Source organism: Cynara cardunculus, assembly GCF_001531365.2.
Source record: "Cynara cardunculus var. scolymus isolate 2C chromosome LG 2, CcrdV1, whole genome shotgun sequence".
NCBI classification, from domain to species: Eukaryota; Viridiplantae; Streptophyta; class Magnoliopsida; order Asterales; family Asteraceae; genus Cynara; species Cynara cardunculus.
In genome coordinates, this window is record NC_037529.1 from 65680693 (window position 1) to 65700187 (window position 19495).

Sequence of the window (19495 nt, forward strand, 5' to 3'; positions counted from 1 at the left end):
TTAAATGCGTCATGTTTGAGAGAAGAACGATTTACTTGTCGGTATCTTAGTCGAAGTGATGTTTAGGGTGGCCCAACCGGTTCCATGACCGACCCGACCTACTGACAATTGGCCCGACCTGCTTCTCTTTCGGGCTTATTTCCAGGTCTCGGTATCTCTACTTCTCTACTAGTGTACTATGATTAAACAATGAGCAGAGTTTCCATTCCATTTACTCATAACCACAGCAAGGAACCCATTTGTTTGACCTTAAAAAGTCAATACCGATATCTGGTTTCGAATTTTAAAAAGAATACGATAGGTTTACATATGCTAGAGCCAGTGAACCACGGATAGTTGTTGCTCGAACAACATAAATCAAACGGAGATCAATCGGGCAACACCCTCAAGTCCTTCAGAATTTACATATTTTGCGCCTAAAACAGCGAACCAATTCCTCAAGCATCTCGACGAATGACATTGGCCCATTATCAATCATATGATATCTTCACGTAGATCACAGTTTATGACCTGGATCACGGAAGTCGGGTGTTGACATCCATATTAGTCGTATTTAGCCGTCTCAACCTCTGCCCAAGTTCAGCCATCACCGCTGGTTCTTGCTTCTTCCTTTGCCTTGATATATTCGTTGTAGTCATGAAGCTGATCTTATCAAACGCAACCTGCTACACAAACGTTTGCTAAGTATTTCTCAAAAGCATGAAAGTGTTCATAAACTTGAGTCCTATAAAGCAGCTTATTAGAACATTCAGATATATTTGGCTTCCTATAGAAACGATTTTGTGTTCACGAATCTTGAAATCTTGGATATTGTTTAATGATTCATACCGTTAGTAACTCATCAGGATCGAATAGATGATGGGTTGTATTATGTATGATGTTGAGTACATCCCCGATATGGTGCATTGTGAGCAACTCTAATTCCTTCATCTGCAAATGCGATACTTGTGATAACGTCTAACTGCGAACGTCTTTAAAAGCAACAAAAGAAATAAACAACGAATAATCACCTTGAACATCGCGAGAGCCACATTAAACAAAACCTTTGCTCCTTCGTAAAATAGCACATCCCACACTCGCATGGTCGTCTGAACAAGTTTTGCATATATCAAGCTACTAGATACATACATAGAGAAAGGATCATGCGAGAAGTTAAACATTTTGCGAGAAAGCGAGAAGTTTCAATATCATATATGATTATACTCTTTTGGGTGTGTTTAATCATACTAGAAGGATACTCGCATAATATAGTGAGATATATCTTGATTTTAATGTTTCATTTATTATTTATCTATGTCGATATAATACGGTTTTTAGTGGTTTTTAGAAAACAACAATGTTTGATTTTTGAATAAAATATAAATTTAAATATATCATAAAATTTTGAAAAAGAAAATATATATCGATATTAGTATCAAATTTACTATTTAAAGTTTTGGTTTTTTGTGTAATTTCTTTAATTAATATTTTATTTGTAATTTAATGTAGGTTTAATAACGAAGTGATTTATTTTTGATTTAATAACATAATTTTTTATAAAGCAAATAATTAAGTATTTTTTAGAACTCAATAATTATTTTAATTATATTTTAGATTTTTTATATTTAAAATGAGATGTTTATCCTCAATTTGATTATGTTTATTTGCAGTTAGTTACACGAATTCAAACATGAAACTTTAATAAATTGTACTTACACACAATTTACTTGTATATTTGAATTTTAAGTAATATGCATCTATAAGCAGTATTTTATGCATAAAAAATAGTTTTTAAGAGTTTTTGTCAAATGCTTTATAATATAGTATAGATATGATTAAGCATCTATGTTTTGTCATTGCAACATGTGTTTAATCATATATGATTAAGCTTGTGTATCATGCTTGTAATCATATATGATACTGAAACTTCTCTCCTTCTTGCATACATATATATACACACACACACAGAGATCACTACAACAAAAACGTCTTTATAGGACATGAAATATGTCTAAATATTTTATAGGTTTTAAGTTTTATTGGACCAAACAATAGTGTGCTCTATATAAATGTGTCATAATAAACTGATAGAACTCTTTTGAGTGTCCTAACAAGTTTTTAGGACAACATTCAAATAAAATGTTCAATACGTCTTTTTGAACAAGCGTCCTATAAAAAACTGAGTTCATGACATTTTTCGGAAGTATCTAATAAAAAAATTAATATGATACTTTATTTCAAAAATGTCCTTAAAAACTTGTTAAGATGCCCAAATACGTCCAAAATTCTATTATGTCCTAACATTTTCTTTTTGTATGACAAGTATCCTATAAAAATATGTGTTTACAGAACATTTCTCAAAAGTAACCTATAAGAAAAGCTAATAGGACACTTTAGTTCAAAAGTATCCTAAAAAGTTGCTCAGATTCCCAAATACGCCCTAACATCCTATAGTCACACACTTATACATGACCCACAATTATTTAGTCCTACAGAGCAGTGTATTAGGACATTTAGCATCTTTGGCATATAAAGCCGATTTTGTTGTAACGGAAAGTGGGGTGTGATCTAACCTCTGAAGGCAGGCTCTTGGAAAAGAGGCAAAGAAACCACTCGGTGGCAACAAGCGAGACATCAAACTCTAAAGCTTCTAAATGGGCAGATACCCTGCACATTTTGTTTACAAAGATTAAAAAGCCGTCACTTGTTAAACATATACAAATCAAAGAACATGATCAAGAAATACCTCGGACATTCTTTAGCCAGCAAACCTTTGAAAACCCGTTGTTCAACATGGCACCCTGATAGGTTGTTTGTGTAGCAATCGTTAACTAATACATTTTCCAACAAAACTGCCAACATCCAAAAAGCCTCTTCTTCTGTTTTCATCACAAGCAACAACAATGCTGCAACGTAATTTAAACCCTGAACAAATGCGTATTCATCATTGCGAGCAATTATAATTCAAAACAATCACAAAAAAAAAAAGTTGCATTTAGAATTAAGAAAGGATGTTTAACAGAAAGAAGTACCTACCTGACAATAACCAACATCAGAATCACGAAAAGAGTACACTACAAGAACACGTCTCAGAGCAGCATGACCATCCGGTGTGTCCAACCATGGATGACCAGGAAAAGTTCGTGGCAGATCCTGCATAAATGCATATCCAAATAGAGCGTAAATCCAACCAGATTTTAGAAATAGTGAGGTATAGATCCTATATTTTCGTACTAACAGAAAAATGTTGGATCTAAATGAAGAAAAATCTAAATCACACAAAGAGTGTAACATCTAAAACAACCGTACAGAAATTTGTATTAGCATTGAAATCTTGTTAGTTACAAACTATAATCTGCTTGATCAACAAATCCGAAACTTATCAAAGAGTTTTTGGTGGGCAAAAGCAAAAGATCTAACTTTACCAAATATATCAAGAAACTCCCATTAAGAATGGCACAACAATCGATCTTAGTCCCAAGTCCCATCAAGATTATCACAGAGTTTTCGGTGGGCAAAGCAAAAGATCTTAACTTTAGGAAAAGACTGCCAGAGCCCAGAAAAGGCTTTAAGATCAGAGAATTGATCTTTATTAGCACTGAAATCTTGTTAGTTACAAACTATAATCTTCCAGAGCCCAGAAAGGCGAGAAGTGGCATCTATTAGCAGAAATCTTGTTAGTAACAAACTATAATCTGCTAGATCAACAAATCTGAAACTTATCAAATATACCAAGTAAACTCCCATCAAGATTGGCACAGAATTATCACCTATCCCTCATACATAAACTTCAATTAACAAAACTAATCTTACCAAAACTTGAGCCTAATCTTTACACCCAAAGCAATTTATAGTTCATAACCCACAATTAAACCATACAATTAAAATAAAATTTGAATGTGATATAAGATGAGAAAGAACTGAAAAAAAAAAAAACTCACATGATCTATCTGCTTGGTGGCAGGGGTGACCTTGCCCTCAACAGCTATTGTCAGATCCCTATAATAGCTATCAGGCACAGTTGATTTCTTCTTAGCTGCCCCAGATAAAGAAAACCAAACTTTAGGCCTCAAAACTGGAGGGATCCCTTTCCTAATTAGCCTCTTGAGGGTTATGGCATTCACTAAAACTGAAAACTTGAGGGATGATTTAAGGGCTGAAGATACATAGGTTTGGAGATACCAATTTGCACCTTTGTTAGCTTCAAGTGACCACCAAACCTTACCCTGTTGCCTCACCTTCTCTCTTACTTCATTCAATATGTTCACGTCATCAACATTGCCTTCCACGGTAAACCCATAAAGATCTTGAAACTTTACAACTATATTTGCCCTTCTTGCATGAATGCTTGGTCTCAAAATGGTCATTTGCGATTGGATTTCAAAGGACAAATCCCTCTTGCTTTGAGTTCCATACATCCTCTTTTTTGTGGGTAAACACCACAATAATCTTACAATCAAGACAAAGAAAAGATGGGTCTTTCAGTAAACTTTTTAAATATGGAACAAAACATTGAAATTTGCGAATCTTGATAAATCAATGAAACAGAAGGAAAAGAAACTGAAATCCGTATGCCCTTTCAAGAATGAGGGCGAATTGGGTTCTTGATATAATGAGAGAAGATTTAAAAAGCTCACATCGGCTGATGATTAAAAGATCTAAATTTCACAATATCTTTCCAAATGGGTGTTTGGGAAACTTGCATCTCAATTCTCAAATAACAAAAACCCCATAAAGAATTAAAGATCAGAAAATGGCAAACGTAAACACAAAATAAAGAAAAACCCCCCGAATTGAATCAAATAAACTGGCAAACAAAAGTGTTTTGCGACTAGAAATCGATTCTTGATCTTCTTGTTTTTGTTTGCAAATAAAGAATAGCTTGAAACTATGAAGATAGAGAAAGACAAATACTTAGCCTGATTAAGGGGAATCTCGTGAGGAAGTTTGAAGGAGAAAATAGACGAATGGGGAAAATATCCCTATATTTTTGGGGGTAATAAACGTTTAAATTTTGGTGGTCTGAATCAGAACATGCAATTAATCAGCAAATATTAGAACATATATTTCCTTTTCTTTTAACCCTAAAAATCTCTTCTTTTGTTTCCTCATTTTCAAGTATACTAGTTGTTTATCCGGACAATTCTATGAGAGCCATAAATTTTAACGATTTTAAAGTTTTAACGGTTTTATTAGAAAAGATTTAACGATGATATAAATTACACTTGGTCTTTACATATTAATATAATTTGAATAAATGAAAGTTATGATTCAAATTATAGTTTATCGATAAAAAAAATTGTATGAAAGTTCAAAATCCAATATATTTAAAATTCAACATATTTAAACGACTCCACAAATGTATTCGATTTACACCAAGAGCAAAGAATCAAGATATCGAGAATGAGACCGAGAGTTCTAGAGCAATTGACTGGGAGATGAATGAGAGAACTTAGTTTGAATCTCACATTGGGGGATGGAGAGAAGACATAGAGGTATGAAAGGGTGAATGCATGAATGAAATGTATCAAAAGTATCTTGGGAACATGAAAAGAATAAGTAATAACGTGTATTGGTAACTTATACTATATGTTATTTTAATTGTAGATTAAAAGATTTTAAGACTGAATGCATAAAGCAGTAGTACTTAATGTATTATGAGTTGTTTTTAAGACTTTATATATATAAATATATAGTAATTTGTACAATTTAAAAAATTAATAAATGAAACAGATAATAGCTTATCAATTCAGATCCATTAATAATTGTTTTGATTTTTGCAATCATATGACTTAAAAAATACGATTGACATGTGAGTTTTGGAGATGTACACTTGTTCAGCACTCAAAGTGGGTAATCTTCCATTCGAAAAAATGACTACTTGATGGGGGTGCATCATGCTATTCAATTCTTTTACATTTTTATTATTATTTTTTTAAATATTTATTATGATAAAAATAGAAAATAATAGCATAAATTCGATGGGTTGAATACCAAAATATTGGATTCACCAACCACGTTTTTTTAGACATTCATCACTTAAAAGTCAAGTATGAATTCAATTTGCAACAAAAATATTAAAGATAGTTGCTAACGTAAATAATACGTTTTGAATTTTTGAAATATATATAATATTTATATACAACAAATAAACTCATACACCCTCCTCACTTGCAATATATAGAGAGTCTAAAAAGTTGATAATTATAAAGTTCAAGCTTTAATGATGACAAAATATGCAACTTTTTTATTTTATCATTTTTTTAAATAAAAGGAAATCATTACTTTTATTTTTATTAAAAAAGAAAGAAAAAGCAACTAATCTTCGACGGTCCTGAGCTAGGCCGGATTGAGCCGATTTAGTCATCACTACTAATTAGAGATGGCCAAATCGGCCCGGGACCGCCGGGACCGAGACTGACAAAGGACCGGCTCGGGACCGGTTATGGGACCGAAAACGGGGACCAGTTGAAGTTTTTAGTAGTTTCGTGGGACCGGGACCGGTTATGAGACCGACTATGGACCGGTCCGAAAATTCAAATAATTTTATAAATAAATGTATTTTTAAATAATTTTATAAATAAATGTATTTTTAAATAATTTTATAATATATTTTTATAAGAAAATGTAATTTTAATTATATTAAAACGCATTTTTAAAGTGTATTTGAGTGACACAATTGTAAATTTTATAATTTATTAAAAATATATATCATTAAAAAATCCAAAAAGAAAAACTTATTTTTTAATGAAAGGACCGGTTGGGCCCGGGACCGGGACCGGCGGCCCATAACCGATTAAGAAGTACCTTGACCGGTCCTATCATTTTCGACCGGGACTGGGACCGAGACCGGTTACGACCGATTATGAGAAAGGTTGGGACCGGCCCGACCCGGCCCGGGACCGGTTTTTGGCCATCTCTACTACATCCAAATAGCTCATAACTGATAATACTATAATAGCATTATTGGATCAAAGCCCACAATCCAAATGGCCCAGAATTATTTTCACTACAAATTATTGTGCTAAAACACCTATATTATTTACATTTGGGTTAAATTGCATGTATTTGTACTTTGTAGAGGGCGGTAATTAAATAATTAAGAGTTATAAAAATGTTATAAATTCGTGAGAGTTGATAGAAAAAATATCCGTGTGTAAAGTTGTTACAAAGATTTTATATTCGGTAAATCTTATAAACAGTAAATTGGTATATCTGTTGAGTTGTATATTTGAAAAACCTTGAAATCATTAGAACCATGGGTTTAAACCCCTTTTCGTGAAGAGGTGTTGTAATTAAGGACTTAGAGAGCCGTTGAGAGTGGAAGTGTCGGATAGTCGGACTAGTGATAGTATTGTAATTCGAAAGTTTCAGCTTGAAAAGCCAACACGCCTTTGGATTCTAAAATATTATACTCATGGGACTTTCCGATTATTTTATTTGTGATCTTTCTGTTTCAGCAATTTTGGAAGCCCTTTTGGTTGTGTGCTTTGTGAGAGATTGAAATTCGAGTTTAGAATTCTGTGGAACCGACCAATCTAGTTGTTATGAATTTCGTCAAGTAAAGAGCGATGAATCTTTTCTAGTAATGATTATTGAAGAAACTTAGTTGAAATGTTATAATAGACCTTAATCGATAATCATTCTATTAAAAAGGCTTTGATTAAGTCAGGGTTCATGTGTCGTTGTAATAATGACAACGGATGAGCTATTCAAGAACGCTTATGCAGAACTCCCTTACCATCAAGTAAATTCGTCATGGTATTTAGTACTCTGCTTCAAAAGGAGTACGACTGCTTATCACCGAATCGACTCTTACAAAAAACAACAAAGGGTTGAATGCAAGTGAGAACGCATTCAGTTTGATAAGGGTTGTTAGAAAATTTAGAAATAATTCCATTTTTGGGGAATTAATTGTAGAATTGAGTCGTTGAGGTCGTAAGTTACCTCGAATTAGTATGAGTCACCTAAGGTTGGGAGGCAACCGTGACTCTATCGTTAGAGATTGTTCCAACAATGTTCAGTGTTTACGCTTGATGTTGATGTGACCTTTTGAATTGCTCTAAGTTGAGCTTTCAGAGCTATATGCCTTTATAACATATTTATTTGTAAACTACATATTTTTGAGTGTGTGGGTCATTCATTTGGGGTCATGTAGTTTAGACTGTAATGCATCATGCGAGTTAATATTTTGTTGGTGGTTGTGTGATTATTGTGAGGTTGGACTCCAGGACCCTCGTTTCCTGACTTTGAATTTTTCAAGTAGGCACTAGGAGGGTTGAGCCTGGAGGTGCTACCTTGGATACATGCACTAGGATCTCCGCCGCTTGAGGTGTTACCTTGGAGGTAGATACTAAGTGTGTCGGGCCTTGAGGTGTTACTTGTGAGAGTAGACACTAAGTTCAACCGGCTCTTGAGGTAAAACTTGTTAAAAAGTCATATGGACATTTGGGCTTTAAGTCGTGAAGTGTCGTGCGACAACGTTGTTCGAGTGACATAATTTTGTATTCCTGTCACTCTTAATGGATATGGGTCTCCCCCATTGCTGTTAACTGTTATTTTCGAAGTACTGTCTATGTTTTAATATTACTCGGCTTTTGGCGAGTAACAATAATGCATATGCAAATATACATTGTACAACTTGCATGGTCAAGATAAATGTTTTATGTGCGTTTAATTATTCAAACATGATGTGGATATAAAGTATGAGCATTCGATTTGAAATGTCGAAAATATTTTATAGACTTGTGGGCAGGGACGGACCCAGAATTCATTTCAAACGATGACACCATTTGACTATAAGGAAAAACTATAGATTAAAAATTTCAAACGGTGACACCATTTGACTAAGAAAATGACACTAACACGATTCAAACTTTGGGTCTGGGGTGGAATAAAAACCTTACAAACCAACTCTATCAAATAAAACTTGTTTTCATTGTAGTTTCAGATACATACGATGGTACACAACATATTAATACGATTGCACCTTTCACAAAAGAATAGTACGGTGACACGTACCATCGTATGCACCACTATAGGTCCGTCTATGCTTGTGGGTCATGGACGTTGGTATCAATGGTAGGAAACTGCAATGGCGTATGAAGCAATGCATGTTTTAAAGTACGTACCTTCACAATGAACGATGATGGAGGTAAACCAACACATATATCACGAGTGTAGTACTCCTGTACCTGGTAATATGATATTATCACTATAATGGTTAGCCCATGACGTACTTGACGTTGAGATCTCATAACATCCATGTTTTACATGCATGAGGTTTGAAGATGTAATTATTTGTCATATGTTACTTGAATTTATTTACGACGTTTTGTTCAAAATATGTTTTAGAAAAACCACAAACTCATTTACTTATTGGGTAAGGTTTTAGTCCATCAAAACAGAATGTATGTAACAATTTACCTGGTAAGCGCTAACCATGGTAAGAGTTGTTGTGACCACTTACCGGTAAGACTCTCGGTAGTTACCTTCGCTCTTACCAGGTAAGATTTTTGGTCCTTCTCAACTAAAAATAATAATATAAAATACTACAATTAAAGTGTCAATTTTGGAATGCATTTGGAGATGATTTAAGACGAAGGGATTGTTTTATAGTTGCTGAATGGTTTGGTATAAGATGATTAAATGATCAAAATGATTAAATGTATATTATGATATAGTGCAAAATAAAATATGGTTTTTTGGTGATTGTTCATAATGAAATTAGGGCGCTTGATGGTTCAAGGAGGCGCAAGATACAAAATCATTCAGAAAGTTTTAGAATTATTAAGAGATATTTTTTTTTGCCAAACAAGATTCAGCTTTTAGTGAATCAGATGATGCCTCTTAATAAAACTATTAAGAAGTAAACAAACAACCCTTAATAAATCTTATTCTTTGTATCATTTTGGCAAAATATGGTTCCATATTTATATTTCATTTGACATAAATTTTCTTGCTTGATTATGACCTATGGGTCTTTGTTTATGTCCAAATTTTCAACTAGGCAGTATATTTATAAGTTAAGGTGATATTTATTTTTAAAAGATGTTGAAGTTTGAAGTCTTCATTTTTTATTAATAAGAGGTGGTATTAAAGTTTGAAATCTAATTAAATCAATAAAACTGCTTGTTTTTGTAAACTGACAAACGTCTGAAGTCTGAAATCTGAATCAATAGTTTGTTTTTGTAAAATCAAGTGCATACATTTTACAAACTTCTCTTGACTTTCATTAAATTTCCATTGCCCAAATTCATCTCAACAATTGCTTAAAGGATGAAACAAAATAAGAACCTTTTGGATACCTTTCAGACTTCCGATGCTATCAGGAATGCCGCCGGTAAGTTTGTTTGTGGAAAGATCGATACTTTTGATAGAGGATAGATCGTTGATAGAAGTTATTGTTTCACATTAATCTTCTAAACTAACTTATACGTACAGAAATTATATATATATATATATATATACACACACACATATATATATATACATAGAGAGATCTAGGGAGAGAGAAGATGGGGGCATGCATTTTACATGGGTGATGAAAGAACGGTGGCGTTTCTGGTGGATAAAGAAGCAATAATAAAAAAGAATCAAAGAAGACGGTAAATCAGAGGAATGAAGATATTAGTTTACCTTTTATTTATTCAGACTTTATTAAGTGATAAGAGACTCTAAAAATAATAAAAAACAAACAGTCTGAATTACAAAATATCTGAACGAATCAGATATAAGTGATAATTAAGAGCTGAAAAATTAAAAAACAATCAAGACCTAAGTATTTACCAATAAGAATCGTCATCTTCACTCAGCTTATTATTCTTGATCATCAAAATTGATTGTTGACTCATACATGATAATCTACTAATTGGGTAAGAGTCTTCCTTCACTTATCAGAATATTTTCTCGATTATTGTTAATGCCTCTTACCATGTAAAATTATTGTTCCTTACTACATCCATTCACTAAGATAAATGCTTACCATGTAAGCATTTGTTAAACAACCCCTTAATTTATTTTAATTACAGAAAGAACTACAATCTTACAACATGTAACATCGAAACTTACTCAAATCACGACACTCAGTTCAAAGTCGATGCAACTTGTTTACTTTGTGATATCGCCCTTTATTTGCACTTGTTCCTCTCAAATGATGAGAATAAGGAGTTTTCTTTTACGAAGAAAGATGAATAAAAATACTACTACAAAATAGAAGAATGGTGCTTAATTGGTTTGAGTTTGGCTCCGAAGGTCAAAAGTACCAGGAGATCACAGGTTCAAATCCAATGAGGAATAAAAATCCCCTTGTGACCACGGAGGTTCAAATGCGGTGACTCAGGACTATCTGCAAAGCAGGTTGTCGCCCTGGGATTAGTCGGCTTGTATATCGGGTTCGATATCCAAGTTAATAAAAAAATGTATCTTAACATTATAATAAATTGTTTTATAGAATTATAACTTATAATACCAAACAAGTGTACGTCTTATATATATATAAGTGTATTACAATAAAGACATAAAAAACTTATAAAGTTTATTTCAAAAACTATTGTAACCAAACTTATCCAAACGTTAAAGACGTTTTATCAACTTATGATAACACATTTATAAAAAAAACATGCAATTAATATAAACTTTAAGTCAGTATTAAAAAAAGGTATTAAAATATACATTTTATAAAATAAAATTGAGATAATATATAAAAATGAAAATTCAAAATTTTAACGATGGACAAAGTAGGCCCCTCTAGTTTAGAAATAATCAAAGGCCACCCAAAACAAGTAAAACTAATTCATTTGTTTTGTTTGTGGATGTTAAAACCTCGGGCGAAATGTCAGGCGCATATTTTTGAAGAGTGTTTTGTTGGTTGAAAAAAACCAAACCCATGACCCCAGCCGGCCTCTTTGCTTCTCATGCCACGTGCCAACACCAAAAGTCAAACCATACCTCATCTTTCGTAAACAACCCTATTTTATAATCCAAACAAATCTTCCATATAAACTACAAGTATATATATATATATATATATATATATATAGAGGTGGATTATTATATAATATTTTATATTTATACAATTAATATAATTAATATAATTCAATTTTAATTGTTCATTTAATTTAATAAATATATGATTTAATAAAAAAATTAATTGTTTTTAATATAAAGTATTGGTCATAATTAATGAACTCTAGTTATTTTCCATAAATATCTCAATTAATTGGGTTGCATTGGTTGCACAAATGAACATGATTGTATTTAAAATATAATATATATATATATATATATATAGAGAGAGAGAGAGAGAGAAAAAAAATTTGTTTCAAATACAACCTGTTGTATTTGTACAATCAATGCAACCCAATAAATTGAGATATTTATGACGATGATAAAAGTTAATTTATTATGATTAGAATATTTATGGAAGATAAATATGATTAATTAATTATGATATATATTAAAACAAATACAAATGTATCGAAGGATCATGGAAAAACAAATAGAAAAATATATTAAAATATATATATGTAAAATTAAAGATAATAAAGTGACTGATTTTTAGTATAATTTGTTTCTTTTTTGAATGAAAAAATTATAAGGGTAATATAATATTCTTTTAAATGTGACTGTAATCATATTTTATTCAGTAATTTTATTTTCCAGTGTTCTTCAAAAACCTTGAAAAAGAACTTGAAGAATTAATCACGAAAAAAAAACAAATGGTAAACTATTTCAAAAAATGGATGTCAATTTATCAATGATAAAATAATTGTTTTTTTTTTTGTATTTATTTTGCTCTAATTTTTAACCATATTCATTGAATTAAGTGATTCTAACGATTTAGATGGGTTGTTATGGTTTGTTTTCAAGATTCTCTTTTTAATCTCAATCATAAAAATTAAATCTTGAAGTTTTAGAAGTTAGTTATTCATGTTTTATGCAGATAAATATCGTCGACGATAGTTATTTATGATTAAAATAAGTGATACTAATAATAAAAAATATTTTTTATTATTTAAAAATTATTCATCTTAATAATACACAAAATAAATGGTTTAAAATATTTATAGTTTTTATTACATCATCGAGATTGATATAGAGAAAACAGTGATGCAAATACATTTTTCGTACAATTCAGTTTACAAAAGACGAGATGACTTTGTTTAATGAACCAAAAAATATATTTTCATATAGGTGTTTTTTAAGTCGGGTTTCGTCGTCTGTGACGAATTGGGTTGCAGTAATCAATTTTACCATAAATAATAATGAAAATGGCCGAATTACATAAAATAATTAAAGAAACATATAAATAAAATGAAAAGAGGGAAAAGGATAATCACAAGAATGATTTGGATTGCAGAAAATGCAATATATAAATGGTACACCTACATGCTACCAACCATTTATATGTTGTTTTATTTGGCAGTAATGTTGGGGTACATGTGGTGTGTTTGGCGTATTATTTGTTGCTTAATGCTTTTAATTAATTAATACCCTCAACTACATTAATTAATTAACTAAAAAGCTTTTAAATGAATTAAACGATATTCATAATGCATAATGTACAATCTTTGATGCATATAATGCATACAAACGATATTCATAATGCATACTGTACAATCTTTGATGCATACGGATGAAGGAGATGCATGGATATATATACAGAAAGTAATCAACCTGGAAAACCAGCCAAATCTTTATTTCATTAGATTCATGATATATTAAAGTAGGAAAAAGGAAAGACGACGGAACAATCAATTAATGAAGGAGTAAGATGAAACAATGCCTGGCTTTCCCATGTACGCCGGTAAAGAAAAAAACTTAAACTCTTCTTCGCCGGAGATATCGATCATGAATTCAAACAGTGAAGGATATTGGCGTTGATGGGTGTGAATGTTCGTTTTTGATTTGAAGTTGAAAAGTAGATGGAAACTTGAAGACTTGTGGAGTAGTGTCGAGAAACTAGAAGCAGAAGTAGCAGGCCATCTTCTGATGATGATGAAATTTCTTCTTTCTCTTCATGGGGTTGGAGTCGAACTACACATGAATGTGTCTGCACATATACAGATACATATGCATATATGTATGTGTATATATATATATATATATATATTGTTAGAGAGAGAGAGAGAGAGAGAGAGAGAGAGCGTGTGAGAGTTGAAGAAGATGATGACTATTTCATGAGAATATGGGTATTTAAAGGGTAATTGTTTTTCCTGCCCTTAATCTTAAATACTTCCCCGTTGCCCTAGATTTATATATTAGTTGTTGCATTTTAATTTCATATATTTAATTATTATAAGTTTTTTTATATAACATCGTTTTTTAATTATAAAAACCCATAAATATTGGTTGCACTTTTCCTTAAACTTACTATTTTTAAGAAAAAAAAAGGAAATTAAATATGGTATATAATTTTTATAAATAATGTTTGACATCAATTAAAAGTTATTTAAAATCTTGGAATATAATTTTTTTTTATCAGTTTGAACAAATGAATGATGTATAGAGGATGTTTGGTTAGAGGTATTAAAGAGTAATTAATGGAAAATAAAAATATAAGAAACTGTTTGGTTTTACGTAATATAATAGGTTTATTTCCTCAGAAGTCTAAATTTCCATGTCATGTTAAACTAGGTGAACAAAAATTCATCTCATTTTCATTCTTATTTTTATTCCTCCATCTGAACCAAACACTCTCTTAGGGGTTGTTTGTTTACCTCTTGATAGTTTCATTAAGAGGTAACCTAGCTCTGAACCGTTAAGAGGTGAATCTTATTTGGCAAAAAAAAAAAGTCTGTCTCTTAATGGTTCAAAAACCCTCTGAATGATTTTGTATCATGGATCTCCCTTAACTATTAAAATCTCTAATTTCATTGTACACAATTACCAAACAATTATATTTCATTTTGTACTATATCATGAAAGTCTTTTAATCATTATGACCACTTAATCATTCTGTATCAAATCATTCAGCAATTACCAAACAATCCCTTAATTTGTAAGCCATTAAACGAAGAAAACATGTTCGTTTAATTTGTAAGTCATTAAACGAACAAAAACATGTTTGCATTTAAAAAATAATATTAAAAAAACAGAAATAAGAGGGGCAGAGGGAGTGTTATTTTAATAATTATGGTGGAGAGAGAGTCAATATTAATGGCTTTAAATGACGTTTACGAGACACATGATGTTATTTCTGTGACGACTTTTCTTTTTCTAACTACGACTTCAAGTTATGTTGGATAACTTGTTATTTCTGCAATATATTTTTTTTTATTAACTTGGATATTCAATCCGTTGTGTAAGTCGATTAATTTCAGGACGACTATCTGCTTTGCAGATAGCTCGAAGTCATCGTATTTGAACTTTCGTGGCCACAAGGGGATTTTTGTTTCTTATTGGATTTGAACCTGAAACCTCCGGGTACTTTTAATCTTTGGAGCCAAGCTCAAACCAAGCAGACATCACCCTTGTGGTTTGCAATACACGTTTTGTTGAGGTTGTTTTTCCGATAAAACATAGGTTTTTATCCCCTTGATTACAAGAGATTTAAGTGTTTAAACAAGGATCTCCAACGTCCTTTTTTATTTTGTTTTAAAAATCCTATAAGTATACAAGTTAAAATTAATATAAAAATATACATTATTTATTATAAAATATATTTATTATAGTTTTGTTTTATTTTTCGTTTCTTCTGGTTTGTATACAAGTTTTTGTATTTTGTTTCAAATTGAAAAGTGAGTTTTTGCAAGAATCTTCGTTGTAAAGTTTTATATTGAAGTTCTTATGTTGTTGATGTGACAATTAAATGACAATATGTTTTCTGGAAAGTAGCTTTTTTTTGGAGGTTCTACAATCGTGTAACGCCCACAATTTCGGTATGTCACTCACAGCTATTTACATCGAGTTATTGATCCCATTATCCTAAATTTTGGTGAAGGAATTATTAGTATTGGTAAATAAGAGAATTCAAGTGGCTAAAGAATTGCAGACAGAACCAACAGTGTCCCGCATGGCTTAGTGCACGGCTTAGGTTGCCGCCAAACCTGTGCAACTTGGGGTGTAAACGAATCAAGCTTTTAACTAGCTACTCAAGCTCAAACTCTTTTATCTCGAGCTCGTGCTTAAGAATTATCAAGCTCGAGTCGATCTTCAACACAAAATAAAGCTCGTTTAACTTAACGAGTCAAGCTCCATAACACCAATATTCTACTCGACTCGTTCGAAAGCTCGATTAAACTTTATGAGTTGAGTTGACCCAAGCCATTCGATCATACATTTTTTCGAGTCAAAAGTATATATCTATATGCTTATAAATTATATAATCAAAATATAAAAATTTATCGAGCTTGCGTAAATAAACGAGTTAATCGATTTTAAAGTTCAGCTCATAAACGAGCATTGAGCTCGCGTTCAAATATTGAAAAAACATTCTAGCTCAAGCTCGAGCCCGATTTTGAAAAGGTTAATCGAGCCCGATGTTATTTTTTTCGAACCAAGCTCGAATAACCTATTACTCGACTCGTTTACACCCCTACGCACAAACACATTGTTTCGAACCAACTTTGACACGAGCGACTTTCACTGTGACTTAGCTGCGAGAGAAGCCGTGGTGACTGATTTGATCGGCTTAAATGAACAATTTTTGACCCAGGGTTCATTTATTTTACTTTCTTCTTCTTCTCTGCTCATTAAATCCGTTTGGGAGCCTAAACTACTGCATTTAAGGAGTTCTTAGAAGATCTTGAAGCTAAGAAATTAAGCTTGAGGCTAGTTGTTCGTTAATTTAAAAGATTTGTACATGTCAAATACTATATTTACTTGTTTCTAACAACTCTTTTATGAAATCCCTTAATGATTTGAGCTGTGGATGATTTCTAGGTCACTTTACTATAAGTTTTGCGGAAAAGTCTTAGTTACCTATTTTTATGAGCTTTTTGGTTGTACGAAGTAATAAAGTTTCCTTTGATGCTAGCTCAAATATTTATTTCCATTTATGAAGTAATATGGAGCTTTATTCAATGATTTATATATATATATATATATATATATATATATATATATAAGTTACATTTTTGATAGATTTGTCGTCATTTTGGTCTATGGGCTAAATATTGACCAATCATAAGAACTCTCGTTGTTGAGGACCTTGATTTACACTTATTGGAGTTATGATGTACCATTTCGTTGTTTTGGTTGAATTGATATTTGATGCTCATTTCACTTGGTTGGTTATTTGATGAACCCAAGTAGCATTGTTATATGTACAAACATGTTCATTGGATCCATATGCATTATACAAATTTATGTCAAGAGAGAAGGTTTGATGTTCTCTTCTTGATGTCATTGGTCTGGGAAAATGGAGGAGTTTCGATGTTCTCACCTTAGGAACTCTGATTATAGGCAAGTGAGGAGCTTTGATGTTGGTTACTATAACCTTGGGGGTCAATTAAGTAAGAAGTTTTGAGGTTCTTATCTTTGCCCTAAGGGGCAGTTTACTAAATTTTCTATTAAGTCCTGTGTGGATAAATTTGTCTGTCTGGATAAATTTATGTTGTTGTTTACTATTCTATCTGAATCATCAATCTGAATAACAGAAATGACCAATTTACCCCTGATGATGTACTACACGTTTAGGGTTCTGGACATTCATTTCTTTGACAAATACAGAACTTTTCTCCTATTTCATTTTCACAGAACTTCTCCTATTTTGTTTATTTCTTTGACATTCATTTTCACATAACTTTTCTCCTATTTAGGGTTCTTGACATGAATCACAGGGGCTGTCAAAATATCTAAAAATCAGGCGCAATGAGAAGCAAAATCGATAGATATAATAGAGAAGCAAAACCAAAAACAAACAAAAATATTAGGTGCAATCGATTTCACAATCGTTTTCAACTAGGGTTCCTTTCTAAAAAGCAAAATCGATAGATATAGTGAAGAAGTAGTTACCGATTTGAAGCTCGCAATCGATTTGAAGCTCGCAATCGTTACCGATTTGAAGCTCGCAATCGATAGATAAGCGTGTGTTTTACCCCTGAGTGTCTTTTTTCTGGCTTAATGTGGACAAGGGCTATTTTTGGTTTGTGCGAATAAGCCCATTTCTGTGCGAATAAACCCCAGTATACACACCATTTTGGATGTGCGAAAAGCCCATTTATTGATTAAGTGCCTTAAGCCACAAGTAAACACACCCTAAGTCGAATATCACTATGGTAACCATGCTTTGAGTGATTTACTCGTCAACATCTTAATGTGGCTTACTTAGGGGTTGTTTGTTTTTAATAAAAAACTCTTAATGTCCTCTTAAGTTTGAATTGGTCAGACATAAGAGGATTCAGTGTGTTTGTTTTTTTTTTCCAATTAAGAGCTTAAAAGCTCTTATTAAGTCTGAAAATTTAAGTGGTTGAGAAACCTCTTATTACCTCTTATTTCAAATCGTCGCCTACCTACTCCGATCTCTTTACGCTCGATTTCTCTGGATCAACTCTTCTGTCTCGATCTCTCATCTCTCAACTCTGTCAACTGTCGATCCATATCAACCCTCGATCTCTCATCTTCAAACTTCAGATTTCAGACGCAAAAAACAAAACAGTCTGATTGATTCAGATTTCAGACTTCAGCACCACCTCTTAAAAATCAGAAGTGAATTCAGACTTCAGACATCAGCACCTCTTAAAAAACAAACTCCACCTTAGTGTTCTGCCATCTGATTGAATCAGGTCTCCCCCATTTCGCAAGATGTATTAATTATATCCTACCTATTGATTAAAAAAACAATGATTTGAAGTGGACTTTAGTCCTCCATTTCTCACTATTCTCATTTTTAAGAAAGTAAACATTATATTTGTCAAATGATTAAATTTTGTGCTTTCTATATTTCTATAGATGGTTTGAGCTCACTGAACGATAACCTAACACTTCTTCTTAAATGACATGTTTTAGCGGGCTTAGCCAGGAGGAGTTCAAAGGGAAATGATCTAGAGCTATGGTGCGCCATTAGAGGAAGAACGGGCTAGCATTTTTGGAGAGTTCACACTTTTGAAGATAACAACTTTGATGGTTGATGTAATCCTCGGCTTAAATCTAGTACTACTAGGATTAGATAGAAGTGTTTAGTTCTCTGATACAAAACCTTATCCTTGCATTGTTTTGTAAACTTTGATGCCATTCGGGTAAACACTTTCATTTTGCGAATTTGATCTGGTTTTCACCGAAATTCAGATTAATTGCTATTTTCAAAATTTAGAGGTGTTATACATAGTTATATATGATAAAAACTAAGCTTATTAAACTAGATAATAGTGAAAAAGTATTTGAAGGACAGAAGTTTTGTCATTTTTATAGAATATATATATATATATATATATACTAGAAGCGTACTCGCGCAATGCAGCGAGATACATCGTGTTTTTAATATTTCATTTTATTCTTTATCTCAGTCGATGTTATAATATGGCTTTATGTGATTTTGAGAAAGCGATGATGTTTTTATTTTTGAATAAAATAT

At 32.0% G+C, this 19495-nt stretch overlaps 1 protein-coding gene across 2 annotated transcripts; it reads right to left on the reverse strand.

Moving 5' to 3' along the window:
• Nucleotides 1-182: 182 nt before the first annotated feature.
• LOC112507069 (TBC1 domain family member 2B-like) lies at nucleotides 183-4578 on the reverse strand. Of its 2 annotated transcripts, XM_025111479.1 has the most exons (8): nucleotides 4172-4577; nucleotides 3921-4015; nucleotides 3016-3132; nucleotides 2726-2904; nucleotides 2553-2646; nucleotides 1011-1088; nucleotides 829-930; nucleotides 200-662 (listed from the first exon to the last, which is right to left on the reverse strand). In XM_025111479.1, the coding sequence occupies exons 1-8, from the start codon at nucleotides 4395-4397 to the stop codon at nucleotides 516-518; spliced, it is 1038 nt and encodes a 345-aa protein (XP_024967247.1). In that variant the 5' UTR covers nucleotides 4398-4577; the 3' UTR covers nucleotides 200-515. The 2 variants fall into 2 exon arrangements, with proteins under 2 accessions (XP_024967246.1, XP_024967247.1); XM_025111478.1 differs by having other exon boundaries at nucleotides 183-662; nucleotides 3921-4578.
• Nucleotides 4579-19495: the final 14917 nt, after the last annotated feature.